The 16,371-nt window shown below is 37.4% G+C and overlaps 1 protein-coding gene across 1 annotated transcript; it reads right to left on the bottom strand.

The window, feature by feature from the left end:
• Positions 1-8,379: 8,379 nt before the first annotated feature.
• sub1b (SUB1 regulator of transcription b) lies at positions 8,380-16,110 on the bottom strand. The gene is made up of 5 exons (XM_056458264.1): positions 16,015-16,110; positions 12,716-12,785; positions 12,099-12,215; positions 8,869-8,977; positions 8,380-8,738 (listed from the first exon to the last, which is right to left on the bottom strand). The coding sequence occupies exons 2-5, from the start codon at positions 12,782-12,784 to the stop codon at positions 8,659-8,661; spliced, it is 375 nt and encodes a 124-aa protein (XP_056314239.1). The 5' UTR covers position 12,785; positions 16,015-16,110; the 3' UTR covers positions 8,380-8,658.
• Between the last annotated feature and the right edge of the window lie 261 nt (positions 16,111-16,371).

Below are 16,371 nucleotides of genomic sequence, written 5' to 3' on the forward strand. Positions count from 1 at the left end.
GACGGTTGGGTTTAAAGTTGGGGTAGGGGTAGATGTTTATAAAATACAATTAATGGGAAATTTGATGAATAATCTAAATAATTCTTGTTATCTTCTGGCCGCAGTCGTACATGATCTATAGCTGATTAACCATGTGGATGGATAATAACAGCCTCCTGAGCCTACCAGTAGGGGCAGAAGGCCCCTACTGGTCCATATCAATCAACTGATAACCACTGATAATGCCCATTCAGTTGAGTGATAACATTCCAATCGGCTGTTTAAAAGAGCCAAAAGGCACCAAGTGATTGGCCCATTTTACTCCTGTTATTCTTTGTCCGTATTTACTTTGTGACTCAGAAATCACAGAAGTGCAATTCAAGAAACAGCTTGTTTGGTGCCAGATTCACCCTGAAGAGCAAATCTTTAGAAAGATTTGAGTACCAAGATAAACATAAGTATGAATTGACATGCCCACTCCACAGTGTAAACAACTAATTCAATTTAAGAAATGTTTTAGGCCTAAAATGCTGAGCAGTAACCAGTTACAAAAACATCTTTAGCATTTAGAATGCAAACCATGTTGTTTTCATATTACTGTACACTGATTGTAGTGTGTATTTTATTTTTTTCCTGACATATATTGTGCATCAATCTGAGAGTAAATGTTTATTTATACCATTTGTTGATTAAAGCTAAAAATTGAGATGCTGCCAGGCTTAAAGCTCAATTGTGGCAAATTCAATTCAGTTCAATTAATGTTTATTTCTATAGTGCTTTTACAATGTAGATTGAGTCAAAGCAGCTTAACATGGAAGTTCTAGTAGATTGAAACTGTCAGTCCAGTTTTCAGAGTTGAAGTTCAGTTTAGTTCAGTTCAATGTGGTTTAAATTTCACTGCAATTTCACTGCCTCAAGTGCTAACACTGAAGAGCAAATCCACTGATGCACAAGTCCCAAACCAAGCAAGCCAGTGGCGACAGTGGCGAGGCACAAACTTCACCATTTGACCAAAAAAACTTGAGAGAAACCAGGCTCAGTTGGGCAAAGACCCCCCATTACCATTATCACTTTTATTTCTTTTCTCTTTGTTTTCAGTAAGGTATTTCTAACTGACTTTTTCCTAATGATCTACTTCTATTCATTGAACACATCTGCATAGTGAGCATGAGAATGATTTCTAAATAAATAACAGAAGTCAATCCTGTAATTTAAAAGCTTTTACTGGGTCACAGGCAGCTGATTTTTATTGGGGTGTGTGGCCCAGTAAATGGGGTCTAGCAATGCCCCTGACTGAAAACAACTATAGACTACACTACAGAGACATCACAAAGTATGTCCTCTACAGGTTTTTTATTTATTCGCAGCATTGGACTTGTACCATAATGTTCCCATGGGCCATGGAAAATACAACAAAATATTTGTTCACTGAATGATGAAACCAACCAATCAGAATCAAGTATTCCAGAAAGCCTTGTAATAATGGCTGACACATTCCAGTACCCTTAGGCACATTTAAACACTACTGACTACACAAACAACTCATCTGAGGCTGAAACTAAATCCTGGCAAACGGCTCTCCTTGTGAACAATAAGTGTTGGCCCAGGGCAGGCAGATTTACGAGGCGGTGTGGACAGTGGGGTCGAGGGCACCTCCAGCTAACCTCGGGGACGTTCTGCTCAGCGGGGTCTCGAAGCCAGCGCGAGGAGCTGTATAAACCCCAGCTGAGAGGAGAGAAGTTATCAACAAGCCCACTACATTCCTCTCTGGTCTCCAGCCAACATGAACAGCCATGTCTGCATCTCAGTGCTATCAATAAAACAACTGATATGAAATATATGCATAAGCTGTACTCCAGACAGAGTCCGAGCAAAATACTGCCTATTTGATGAGGACACAAAACAGGCTTCAGTCAGGTTTTTGAATTTACAGTTTACAACAACACAGTAAAACCTTATTTTTCTTGAACTTTACAGAGGTTTTATTTTATTTCGCTGAAGGATTTGCTACTCCAAACTGTGAGTAGTAACAGATCTTTAAGTATTTTCAGATGAGCAGTTCACATAAATATCAGTAAGACTTTTTTGAGGGTCCTTTGTAGACTTTCCACTGACTATAGGGGCGTTTGGATTTGGTTTGACTCAAACTGAATTTTGTTTTGAATGCTTTGTTTGTAGTTCATTTGACTGAACAAGCAGCCAGAGATCCACATTTTCATAAGTTGTGATCTGCTTGTTTGGTGCCCATCAATGTTTAGATTCTGTGCCGAAATGCTGTGAAAAAAGATTAGTTGATAACAACATGAACAAACAAATGAAAAGTACATTTATTACAGTATTTATTTATCTTTGTATTAGTTTATTAATCAAGGATGATTAATAAAAGTTGTACTAGTCTTGTTCATTACGTTAGTAAATACATTAACTATCAACAACTAACATCATTGTAAAGTATGATCAATCATGACACGGCGGTGCAGTGGATAGTGCTGTCGCCTCACAGCAAAAAGGTCTCTGATTCGAGCCTCGGCTGGGTCAGTTGGAATTTCTGTATGGAGTTTGCATGTTCTCCCCGTGTTGGCGTGGGTTTCCTCCGGGTGCTCCGCTTTCCCCCACAAGTCCAACGACATGAGGTATAGGTGAATTGGGTAAGCTAAAATTGTCTGTATTGTATGTATGTGAATGAGTGTGTATGGATGTTTCCAAGTGATGGGTTGTTTCTGGAAGGGCATCCGCTGCGTGAAACATATGCTGGATAAGTTGGCAGTTCATTCCGCTGTGGTAACCCCAGATTAATAAAGGGACTAAGCCGAAAAGAAAATGAATGAATGACCAATAATTTTTAAAACATTTTTTATGTAATTTTGATTTTTATAATGGGTACTTGACCTCTGCACTGTCTTCGCCCTTCACCCTTCCCCACTTTCAGTGCGGAAAATTTAGAAACGTTATCAACAAAGTTAAACAATGTAGGCCTATAACAAATCATTTATTCAAATAACTCCATAAAACAACCCAAGAAGTACTGACATATCTTTTCTTTAACATAATTTACATGACCAACTGAGAAACCAAGATTTGAACCAATAAGAATGTCAGTAAATGTTGTCAGAGAAAAGTGTATGGCCATAAACCCAAAGCGCTTCACAATTATGAGGAGGGTCTCTCCACACCACCACCAGTGTGCTGCATCCACTTGAATGATGCGACAGCAGCCACAGGACAACGTGGAAAGACAGCCAATTGGGATGATTGAGAGGCTATGATACGTAAGGGCCGATGGAGGGTATTTGGCCAGGACACCGTGGTCACACCCCTAATTTTTTTACAAGAAGTGCCATGGGATTTCATGGGAGTTAAGACCTCAGTTTAACATGTCATCCGAAAGACAGCACTCACTGACAGTATAGTGTCCCCTTCACTTTGCTGGGGCATAAGGACTCACGCAGACCGCAGGTTGAGCACTTCTTGCTGGCCTCACTAACACCACTTCCAACAGCAACTTAGTTTTCCCAAGTAGTCTCCCATCCAGGTATCAGGCTCAGCCCTGCTTAGCTTCAGTGAGTAACTGGTCTTGGGCTGCAGGGTGATATGGCTGTGGCTAGAGTAAATAAAAGAGTAAATACAAATGGAAGACACAAATGAATGATAAATTCAAACTGTAAGCACCTAATTTACACACACAAAATACTCAGATTACTCAGGCATCAGAAACATCAGTACCATCATTCCTTTACTAATACAAATAGCTTTACATGTCAGCTTCTTTTAACCTTAACCCAAAAGTCTACACAATTTTCTCAATAGGGAACCATTAAAATACATTAAAATAACATATTTACAAAAAAATGCAGAGTTACAGATGTTCATTTGAAGATCTTCCTCCTTAGAGCTCTTTCTGCAACAACTCTTTGATTTGAATTCATGAATTCATGAAAGAAAATGTGATCAAACGGAATCTTCAAGAAGCTGGAATGCCTGTTTTATCATTACACTCTCCATCCTTTCCTCGTGCTTGCTTCCTTGAGCACCTTTGGGCTTGCGCTCATTAATCACGAACGAGGGCCTGTTTTGATCTATCTTTACTTCTGTGGCAGCTTCGCCAAACTGACCTCACATATAAGCAGTGCACATCCATGCCAAAGACAACTGCAGCCATTATTAAACTGACACTCACTGGACATTCCACGAAGCCAGCCAGGATACCAACACGGCCTTTTAATCATATGCTTAGCGCCATACACAGAACGACAGTACACTTTGGCAGACGTGCTCCATATCGAGAAAACTTTAGCCAGGGCGAAGTCTAAGTGGACTTGTTTTTCTTCTGACGTCTTTGAGATGAATGATTTTCTCCTTGCCGGAGGGTCAAGAGGAGGGATTCTGGCCTATAAACTCCTTAATATCATTTGTCCATTGTAAAGATAATTCAACTGTAGACAAATTGGCAAGATCTCGCCGCTGTTCACAGCCAAAGCAGGTTCCAGCCAATACCATCCCTGTCACGGACAGGAAACTCAAGGCGCCCCATAATCAATATGCATTTCACATCTCAATGGAAGAACAAATTCCTTCCATGAAACAGTATCCGTTATATTAGCCACCATGGAGTAAAACAACAGAGGCAGAGACATCCATCAAAACTGGGCTGAAAGGGTTTCCTCATGCGTTATTCTCTCCTGTAAAACCCACGCCGGTTTGATACTCGCTCAAAGATGAGCTACACGCCCCGCCATATTCCCATGTCCAGATGTAAACATAACCTGAAACTCAAGCGCTGAAATATGCAACGCAATGCTCGATGACATGAGAACCGGTCCAAGAACCACAGACACCGATGTTCAGTCGCCAGGCACACAGCAGACCCTTCAAATGGAAGCAGATGTTGAACTTCTGAGGCATCGCAACGGTGACCTAAAGTGCTCCGCTGGTAAACTAGTGCAACACACCCGCTTTTCCAGGATGTTCTTCATATCCTTCCATCATCCATCATAAAAGCATCAAAGTGCTGCACGAGAAATCTCCAGGCCATTCAGGTTGCATGGGTGATCCAAATGGGTTCCAGCTATCGGGGGACATTCCACCAATTCCTCTTCAGTGGACAGATGGTGAAGATTTCGCACTAGGTTTGGGCTTTGGTTAAAAGGATTGCAGACTTGTAACACGTGCTAATCGAGCCACTGATTGTGGCTTGGTTCTCGTGACATGCACAGTTCAGTGTGTTCATATGAAATATCCATCACACGCTGCATGATGGAATAGGAAACTTTCGTGCATAAACTGTGTTTGATGTACTGCCAGGATTGTGAAACAGATTCCTCTCCTATCAACAACTAGCATGTGATGGATAGAAATTCATATCAGTGAGGCACAAACACACTGGCTGGTATCAGAATAGTGCTAGATGTGTTGTGAAGTCAAAAGAAGAAGAAAGAATTTAAATGAATGAAACTAAAATGTCCTCTGCAATGGGACCTCAGCCATTTAATCCTTGTGCTTTGATTTTAATAAGCTGCACAAAATCATCATAAAATATTATATATATATATATATAATTTTTTTTTACACTGATATTTACAGACTCTGGTCCTGATAACTACCAAATGCATTCATTTGAATAATTTAACATTTAAACATTTTAGCATTTAGAACATTTTTTGGATTAAAAATCAATCATTTTAAACTACATTCATTTTGAAGCATTTTTGTGCAGTGTCACAGACAAAACTACCAGTACAAAACAGCCATTACATTACAGGCACATAATTATAATCCTTTTATACTACAAGGTTTCTGAATGCTTGATTTTGATTGGCTGATGAAGATTTCAAAATTCTGAACATTCAGTTACTTTCAGATAAACGCATAGCTAAAGTAGATGAAGCAGGTCTTGACAGCATGACAGCTTCATATCATTTTGAGAACCTTTATTATGACTCAAGGTAAAGCAGCCATATGCATTCATTTCGTGACAGTTCATTGGCCCCTCGTTAACTATACTTAATTTTGCCTGCAGTGCTCTCCTCGAAACAAAAAGCAGGAGGGAAAAAAAAAAAAAACTTGTGCCACAAGCCAAACTTTTTAAAAAATGTTTTTCCCCCCGAATAGAATTATTAAAAATGTAACGTTTTATTATTTTAAATTATTTTATGAAATTGTATTGTTTTATATTTAAAACAACATTGAAGCGTGTTAACATAAATGTAGGACTTTTCAATTTGTTTCATGGAGGAAATATTTGTCTTGACAATCCTGAGTGAAATCATTTTTGTGTGTTATGGAGATTTACGAAAAGAGAATGGGGTCAATATGTATTAAAAAAAATATATATGCTGTTTGCATTCACACAACCAAAATTATTTAAAAAAAAATAAAAATAAAATAAAAATAACAAAAATGTCCATATAAAGTTGCACAAGGTTGTACTCTAATCTGCGTCCAAAAAACTGAAAGAAATTCTATTTCAATAGAGCATTGGTGCCACCTAGTGATGTGCTTTAGTTTTGAATGTCCGTGGACTTTTGTATTTTTCAGATTTCACAAGTATTATAGGTTTTATGCTGAGCCAGTTTACGGTGACAAATAACTGATTCATCTAATTATGGACACTTCATCAACTCAAGTCTAATTAGTGTGACCATAAATAATGTCTAGTTTTATTTTGATCAAGAGTTTTACCAGATTAGCTTGGCATTTAGTCACAGAAATGAAGGTGAAATAATGAAAATATGGTTAATTCTAAAATTATTAAATTGTAACTCCAATAAATCACATGGCAGCAATTCAATGCATTTAGGCATGTAGACATGGTCAAGACAAACTGCTGCAGTTCAACCCGAGCATCAGAATGGCTAAGAAAGGTGATTTAATTGACTTTGAACGTGGCATGGTTGCTGGTGCCAGACGGGCTGGTCTGAGTATTTCAGAAACTGCTAATCTGCTGGGATTTTCACACACAACCATCTCTAGGGTTTACAGAGAATGGTCTGAAAAAGAGAAAATATCTAGTGAGCGGCAGTTCTGTGCATGGAAATGCCTTGCTGATGCCAGTGGTCAGAGGAGAATGGCCAGACAGGTTTGAGCGGATACACAGTCAACAGTAACTCAAATAACCACTCGTTACAATTGAGGTATGCAGAAGAGCATCTCTGAACGCACAACACAACACGTCCAACCTTGAGGCGGATGGGCTACAGCAGCAGAAGACCACACTGGGTTCCACTTCTGTCAGCTAAGAACAGGAAACTGAGGCTAAAGTTCACACAGGCTAACCAAAATTGGACAACAGAAGATTGGAAAAACGTTGCCTGGTCTGATGAGTCTTGATTTCTGCTGTGACATTTGGATGGTAGGGTCAGAATTTGGCGCCAATAACATGCCATCATGTCAATATGGAGCAAAATCTCTGAGGAATATTTCCAGTATCTTGTTGAATCTATGCCACGAAGAATTAAGGCAGTTCTGAAGGCAAAAGGGGTCCAACCCGGTACTAGTAAGGTGTACCTAATGAAGTAGCCGGTGAGTGTATATATAATTCAAGAACAAACTTAATATAAACATGTCTGAAAACATGGTGGCTTTTTGTTCTTTCCTATGCTCTAAATGATGTTTGATTTATTCTTTAAACTACTTTAGAAATTATCAAACAAAAATCTAAGAAATTATTTTATATTAAAAGATACTCATTACAACATTTCAAATAACATGCTACCTTTAAATTCAATGTTTAGGTTACTGTTTAACAACACAAATGACAAGTGTATTCACTTCAGAACATTATTAAATTATTTGGATGAATAATCCTGCTTTTCATTCACAACATTAGAATTGTAGGATTTATGCACTATTATACAATTGGATTTTTTACTAAAATACATGGAGCTCTGCATCATTTAAAAAAAAAGTTGTTCACACTGTGGTCACCTCCTACAGAAACCGCCTGAATAATGCTTGCTTTGCACGCAACACCATAAACCATATTGTCTCAAAGATGTGCTGGCAATACAGTGGCTACCATGATTTAAGACTGATTTAATTTAGACAGCAAATGCAATTGATGCAAGATGGCTCTTCTGGACAGTCAAGTGAAAGGGCTGTTTTTATTCTGGAGTCTGGTCTATGTTTGAGTGGGTGTACGGACCATTATAATTCCTGCTCCCACGCGAAGGCAAGCAAATTACACACAAGCACTCGGGACTGGACACAACAAGCATCATGAAGTGCCAAACGCCTTCATTTTAGGTCATCCATTACTGCTCTGTTTATTGTCAGGATCATACAACAACGTTGAGTTGGAAAAATTCAGTATTTTACTAAAGGGAACATCACAACATGATAAATATTTTTACAGCGAGTAGGTACAGTTCAATGAAATCATACTCGGAATGACACGCTGAAAACTCTAAACCAAGAAAAGCCTTTATTACATAGGCAGAGTATGAGAACACTAGCTATCAGACTATTAAAATAATCATCCAGTCGAGTTTTTTTTATAAACGCACATCAACATTTAACAACAGACAGTTGTATATAAACAAAGACCAAAACCAAAGAGGTGTCTTTAAACTTTTCACACATACATTAGACCTAGTCACAGGAAACGTTTGTTAAAGTCCCTGTGGAACAAAGTGTGAAACTCTAAAAAGAACCAGCCAATCATTCACTTCACAAAATATTCACTTAATATCTTTTAATTGCATCATCGATGTCCGACATTTGTTCCTTCAGCTGACTCCACTGCTCAGGGTTCAATGAAATGCCTGAGGAGGAATTCAATACAACGGATCAAACAAAATCAACCAACGCACAGAAATCAAAAGAAGCATTTCACTGGCACTTATAGATATGTGCTAGACAAAATGACAAAAGTAAACAATAGGCTCCAATTACCTTTTTTTCCAGGCTTCATCTCACCAGCCTGATCCATCCAATACTCTCGGATGTCGATCAAGACCTTGCCTTTGAAATCCCTTACACTGACGTATCTCAGTTTCCCAATCTGTCACATATCACAACATGGAATGAACAAATGACAATTCATATGAGCACCAGTAAATAACAGCTCTACAATCAGTCCTGCTTGACTTTTGGTTAAAGTCAAACACTAAAGCACTGGCCCAGTTTACACCAGTTTTTTAATATAATTATTTTTTAGGGGTTTTCACCTTTATTGGGATGGGACAGTGGAGATTTTACAGATAGGAAAGTGTGGGGAGCAAAGATAGGGTAAGGATCGGTAAAGGACCTTGAGCTCGAACTGGAGTTGTCGTGAATACTTTGGTGCTATATACTGTATCGATGCGCTAACCACTAAGCTATTGGTGCTGACCATCTGGATCTAAAGTGCTAGTTCACTTAAGTTTTATTTTATTCATCCTGACGCTGTTCAGAAGCCCAAGGCTTTTTGTTTGTCTTCGGAACACAAATTAAAATATTGTAGATTAAATCTGACAGTTCTCTTATCCTACATGGATCATAGTTCTCAGCTCCACAAAAATACCAAGAAACATCCTCTTCTCCTCTGTGCATGATAGGTTTATGTGCTCAGTGATACTGAATGTGCGCAATATACTGACACTGAGGAGAAAAAAAACTGTTGAATAGTCCTTTTTTATTTTTTATGTGCGCACAAATGTATTCTCGTAGCTTCATAATATTCCGATTGAACCACTAAAGGCATGTGGTCTGTTTTGAGGATTTGATTTTTGGTAATTTTCTGGACTTTCTGAACTGGACCCTTGAGGTCTATGGTGTGAGCGAGCACACAAATTTAATCTAAGATATCTTAATATGTCTTCTGAAAATCAACGAAGGTCTCAGGGAACCACATGGAGGAGAGTAATTAATAACAATGATTTTTGGATGAATAAACACTTTAAAATACATTTTAGCCAATCAGATCTGACTCCATCTCATAGATTTTTTTCCATTTGTGTTCATACGTCACATGTGCAAGCCAACTTATTTTGCAATATTAGATCAAAAGAACAGAAAAATAAATGTCAATCCCTTTCCTTAAATTAAAAAAAATGGTTGAAAGTGAATGGAAATGATGAATTAAAACAACAGCTTGAAACATGAATCTCTCTCATCTACAATATACAGTGCATCCAGAAAGTTTTCCAGTTTTTTGTTACAGCCTTATTCCAAAAAAATTCTCAAATTTCTACACACAATACCCCATAATGACAATGTGAAGAAAGATTTTTTTGAAATTGCCGCAAATTTATTAAGAATAAAAAAGCTGAAGAATCACATGTACAGAAGTATTCACCGCCTTTGCCTGAAGCTCTAAATTGAGCTCAGGTACATTCTGTTTCCACTGATCATTCTTGAGATGTTTCAGCAGCTTAATCAGAGTTTACCAGTGGTAAATTCAGTCAATTGGACATGATTTGAAAAGGCATACAGCTGTCTATATAGGGTCCCAGGGAAGACAGTGCATGTCAAACCACAAACCAAGCATGAAGACAAAGGAATTGTCTGTAGACCTCCGAGACAGGATTGTCTCGAGGCACAAGGATAGGGAAGGTTACAGAAAAAAATTCTGCTGCCCTGATAGCTAAGCTGAGCTATCGGGGGAGAAGGGCCTCTGTCTGAGCTCCAGCGTTCTTCAGTGGAGTGAGGACAACCTTACAGAAGGACAACCATCTGTGCAGCAATCCACCAATCAGGCCTGTATGGTAGAGTGGCCATACGGAAGCCACTTCCCACCTGGAATTTGCCAAAAGCCATCTGAAGGTGTTACGTTTGGAGAAAACAAGGTACCGTTCATCACCAGGCTAATACCATTGCTCCAGTGAAGCATGGTGGTGGCAGCATCATGCTGTGGGGATGTTTTTCAGCAGCAAAAACAGGAAAACTAGCCAGGATAGAGGGAAAGATGAATGCAGCAATATACAGAGACATCCTAAATGAAAACCTGCTTCAGAGCGCTCTTGACCTCAGACTGGGGCGTACAATCTTTCAGCAGGACAATGACCCAAAGCACACCGCCAAAATATCAATGGAGTGGCTTCACAACAACTCGGTGAATGTCCTTGAGTGGCCCAGCCAGAGCCCAGACCTAAATCCTATTGAACATCTCTGGAGAGATCTGAAAATGGCTGTATACCGTCGCTTCCTATCCAACCTGATAGAGGTTGAGAGGTACTGCAAAGAGGGCAAAAATTCCCAAAGACAGGTGTGCCAAGCTTGTGGCATCATAATTAAAAAAGACTTCAGACTGTAATTTTGAGGAAATAAATAAATTTAATCCATTTTGGAATTGGAGTTTTGGAAGTGAAGTGCTACGAATACTTTTTGAATGCACTGTACTTGTGACTAAAAAAAGCACTATCTAGTATCTACGTAAATGACAAAAGCATCTTAACGTCAGTAAATCTGACCATACTTATTTATTACTGACAGGTTTAGTACCAAATCCCTTCAGAACCATTGTATTTACTCCTTTTCTAGATTTTTTGAAATACAAACACTAGATGACACCATCTAAACACATTTCCTAAATGCACATTCACACCAAGAATAATAACTATTAAGGATTACGATATAACTCCCACGGGTTTAAATAGTTTTTTTGTGTGTGCTACATTAAAAACCTGTGCCATTTAAAGTCAAACTGGCTGTTTTGCACTTTTTCTTCAATATTCAGGTTCAACATTGTTCCTCTGTGTCACTGTCATTATAGTTATGATGTGGACTTTTCCATGCAACTCAAAAATAGTCTTAAATGTATATCTGTAGCATTAATATGACTTCTTATAGTTTTTAGTCTTTATTAATATCACTTCTTACAGTTTTTAGTCTTATAGTCTTCATTAATATTACTTCTTATAGTTTCTTGGTGTTAATTGGCCTTATCCAGTTCACAGAAAAGCATCAAATTGCACTAAAGATGAAAGTAAAAAAAAGTATTAACTGTTGTTTATCTTGTTGTGAACATGATTGTTTTCCATCTTTTAATGTACTATAGCCTTTAAGTAGAAGCTTAACGCTAATCTGCAAGCAAGATATCACCAAATTAATATTACATGGCTATGCATTTATATGATGAGTAACCATCTAATGGACAGAATAACGTTCAGTATGCTGTTTACAATAGAGATGAAAAATTCAACCTGAAACATGTTGTCACTATTCTTGTCGCTCTTAGCAGAGCCGCTCGGTTTGGAGGACTCTCCGCTTTTCTGTTTTTTAGCAGGCTTTTCAGGGGTACTTGGCTTCTTTCTTTTAACCTTAAAACAAGGAAGAGGAAGAAATAAAAACAATCTGTTCAGACCAGCAGAACATTTCAGGAACACACAAGCACTATAAATACAATTAGTTAACACTTTTTTGTAAATTTTGATGCATTGACATAAATTAGCAGCTCATACCTTAGTTTCTTATTTATTTGTTTGTTTATTTATTTATTTATTTGTCTGTTTTAATAGTGTATCACCAGCATCGGCTATATTTATGGCAACATTGGTAATATGTGTTCAATATATAATTTACAATCAAAACAGTTTAATAATCACACATTATACAAAAAACAACAACAACGTAAAGTCATGCAAGATATTTCAATTTGATAAATATTCTAAAACTCCACAAAAAGACACCTTGTTAAACATTTCCCATAAATATATTTCCTGAATAAACACGTTCTCTAATATCACTTTAAATATACTTTCTATTAAATTGTGTTTTATAGTCAAAATATTGTTACACAAGTTACAAATATGTTTCACACCTTAGTTTCTGCATCACCGTCTGATTCACTGCCAGACGTGGAAGAGAGCACCTCCTTAGACTTGGGCATTCTGTTGAACACAAAGGAGCACAATCTCTTGCTATGATTCAACACTGCCCCCACAAGGCCACTTGCAAAACCTAACCATAATTTCACTGACATGATCCTTTACACTAGGGTTATCAAACAACCCTAAACAGTTTAGTTCCAACCCTGCACCAGCACACTTACTAATTTATCTAACTAATTTAGACCTGGTGTTTAATTTGGGTTAGAACTAAAATGTGCAGAGCTTCGGCCCCTTCAAAAACAGAGTTTGACACCTGTGTTCTACATAAACCGACTTCCTTTCAATGTAGTATAATTAGTGACACCTGACTGTTTCCCAGAAGTCTACATTATGCTCGGTTTATAATCATGTTATTCAACAAAAACAAAAGAAAACAAAATGCCTGGATCTCTGAAATCCTTTTTGTCTGATTTTAACTAATATAATTAGATGAGCTCTGCACAGATTTGTGTGTGTGAACTGTAAGGTGTGGTGAATGAAGGACATGGAGCAAAGATTGTCTGCTAAGGATCCTTCAAATTGAGAGGTCCTTTAACAGAGCTTGAAGATGTAACAGCCCAGACACATAGACTTACACTTGAGAAGCATTGATAACATAGACATGCTTTCTGGGAAGACACAACTCTATTTGAAATGACAACAAAATTATAGTACTGTATACTTATTAGGCATGGGACGATAAACGGTTTAAAGGGTTACCACAGTTTGAAAAAAGTCAAGGTTTTAAATCGGCTAAAATTTTCTGTTATACCGTTCCAAAGGTATTTGTAAGGATTTTTTATGTGCTGTAACAAAATCTGTGTTTTTGAAGCTAATAAGGAGAGCAGAAGTCAATGGTTTATTGTAATAAATTAGTTTGACATGTTTACCAAGCCTGTAGCCAGCCTGGTGAAAGGGGTGGTTCTTTTTTTTCTTAAAATATGGACCTTTTTTCCAGTTATTAGCCTCCTTTTCTGTTTAATTATGAGGCTTAAATACTTTTTAAGCACTATTTTTGTAGTTGTTGCTGGATTAGCTTGTCCGATGGTCATCAGCCACACTTTTTGATGTACCAGAATATTTCCAAAAGATTTAGAAGAAAAAATAAAATAATAATACTTACTTTTCAAATACAAATGTATTACATCATATCAACACAAACTGGCCAGCACATTCAACTTTCCTCAGTCACGCTTAAGCAACAGCCAAAAGAGGATTCTGCTTGCTCTTAAAGCCTTCTTCGATGGCTATTTTCACAATTCATTATGGCATAGCAGTCAAAATAGGACAAATGAGCTTGTGTATGGCACAAATTCTGGACCTTTGTCAGTGAGGGGTGGGTCTTTCCAACCACCTGAACCCCCCCAATCCTGTTTACTGTTCCAAAATATTATAAATGTCTTCTATGATGAAATATATTGTGTTAAATCTGGGAAAAGGTTGTTGTTTTTTACCCAGACATTTAAAAAGAACTTATTTTAGAGCAGTAATCAGAATAATGTGAAACCGTGATATTTTTATCCAAGGTTATCATACCGTCAGAAACTTATACCGGCCCATGCCTAATACTTATGCACTACTATAATGCAATTTTTTATTATTTATACTTTAGTAGTAGTACACTTTTAAACATTATTTTTGCGACTAAACTGATGTGTTCAACTGCATCGTGTATTATTCGGGATGCAACATGTATATATTGCTTGTATTTCTATTTTACATTTATCTGCTGCTTCATCCAGCAGACACAAACAACTGAAAAACCCAACTTTATTATATAAACTTATATTATTTCCTGCATAGAGATTTAGGTGGTGGCTACCTCTATTAAAATTTTGTACCAACTACGCCTTCTGACAAAGACCCCAAAGGATGCACAAGCACTGGTCACGTATGTAACTGCATTTAATGTTAGCATTTTAAAACATGAAAAATGTTTTACTTGATAAGGTTACAAGAATAATGCAATATATGTTTGTTTAAAGTAGCAAAAAATTCATGTTCAGGATATCACCTCCACCTCAGTTTGAGCCAGGAAAATCCTGAGGACAGATTAAATATGCATCAAAATTTTAGCCATTGGTCTGTGGAAGGTGCTTGTCGTGATGTCTGGGGCTGAGAAAAATTCATAGCATTTTTGTTTCTACTATAGATGTCAATGGCTGGTTTATAACATTCTTCAGAATATCTCGTTTTGCTTTTAATAAAAAAAAAAGAAAAAGAAAAGAAAAATCACACTAGTTTAGTTCCACTTGAGTGGGAGTAAATGGTAAGGAAATGTTCACTTTTGGGTGAACCATCTCTTTAAATTTAGTTTAGCCCATATTTCTTTTTTACTTGCAAAGGTTTGATAATGATCGATTTGCATTTTATGAATCACAAAGGATCACTTATTTCCAGCTAATATTCTTAAATATTGTACTACAAAAAGGCACATACATATTTTGTACAGCCTGAAGGTGAAGCATCCTCCTAAACTAAATAATAAAAAGGTTTTTGTCCTCATCATCTCAAAATCATTTAATTTAAAATAACTTCAGTCTGTATTCACTGTATATGAAGTTACCTACAAATAATCGCAGAACAGGTGTCACAAAAGGCTGCTGTGACCATTACTTTTAGTTACTAACAACAATAGCATACTTACTAACAGCTCCCTGTAGGAGGTTAAAAACGGTTTGGCAAGGACACTAATAAATATATTACGTTAATAAGAAATCAAAGATTTTATCAATTTATGTTGCAGGATTTTCATTAATACTGTGGGAACACTGGTTAATTAAAGCCTGTGATAACTTTCTAGACTCGTTTCCCAGCTGTAACATACAGCAGATATATAGATATTTATTTTTGGAGTCCTGCATTTATTTTTAAAAGCCAACAGATGCGCATCCAATCCGCCAACAGAGAAATACTAGATGAGTGTCATGTTGGTAGAAGAGATGCAACATGAGACATAATTGAGGCTTCCCCGATCTACCTCCACAAACGAGACTGGTCGACATGTAAATGCTTAATTGTTTAGATTAACAAGACAAACGTTAACTCCAATAGGTTAACACCGGGCTGACCGGGGCCTCTGCATCCTCCAACACTAAGATGGAAAGATAGGCCCTGAATTACACCTTACTTGCTCACTATGAAACACGTTAACAGTATGGCTGCCGTTTTATACAATTCTTCGTGGCTGTGCACTCATTTAACGAGAGCCTTTCTTAAACGGATTTAACATGAATTGAACACGACTTACATGTAAGGTTGAGCAGTGGTCTATAACAGTCAGTCACGCTTAGCGGCGGGAAGTCGAGGAATCGAGGACCAACCATATGGCTAATAACAGCTCAGAGTGCATTGTGGGAAATGTTGTTTTAGATTAATGACGGCATTGCGTCGGATTTTTACGGTCTATAAAAATTGTGAACCTCCACAGTAATCTTCTAATCTAATTTAAACAGATCTTGTTTGATCCTCGGACTCGTTTTCACGCTTGTGTTTATTATATTTATTTAACATATTTCTAAGTATTTATTTAAGTATTTTGATCGGTTGGGTTGTAAAGTTTTGCAACATGAAGTTAAATAATAACACGCAATAGGAACAATAGAAA

The sequence above is a fragment of the Danio aesculapii genome, chromosome 5 (assembly GCF_903798145.1).
Source record: "Danio aesculapii chromosome 5, fDanAes4.1, whole genome shotgun sequence".
NCBI lineage: Eukaryota > Metazoa > Chordata > Actinopteri > Cypriniformes > Danionidae > Danio > Danio aesculapii.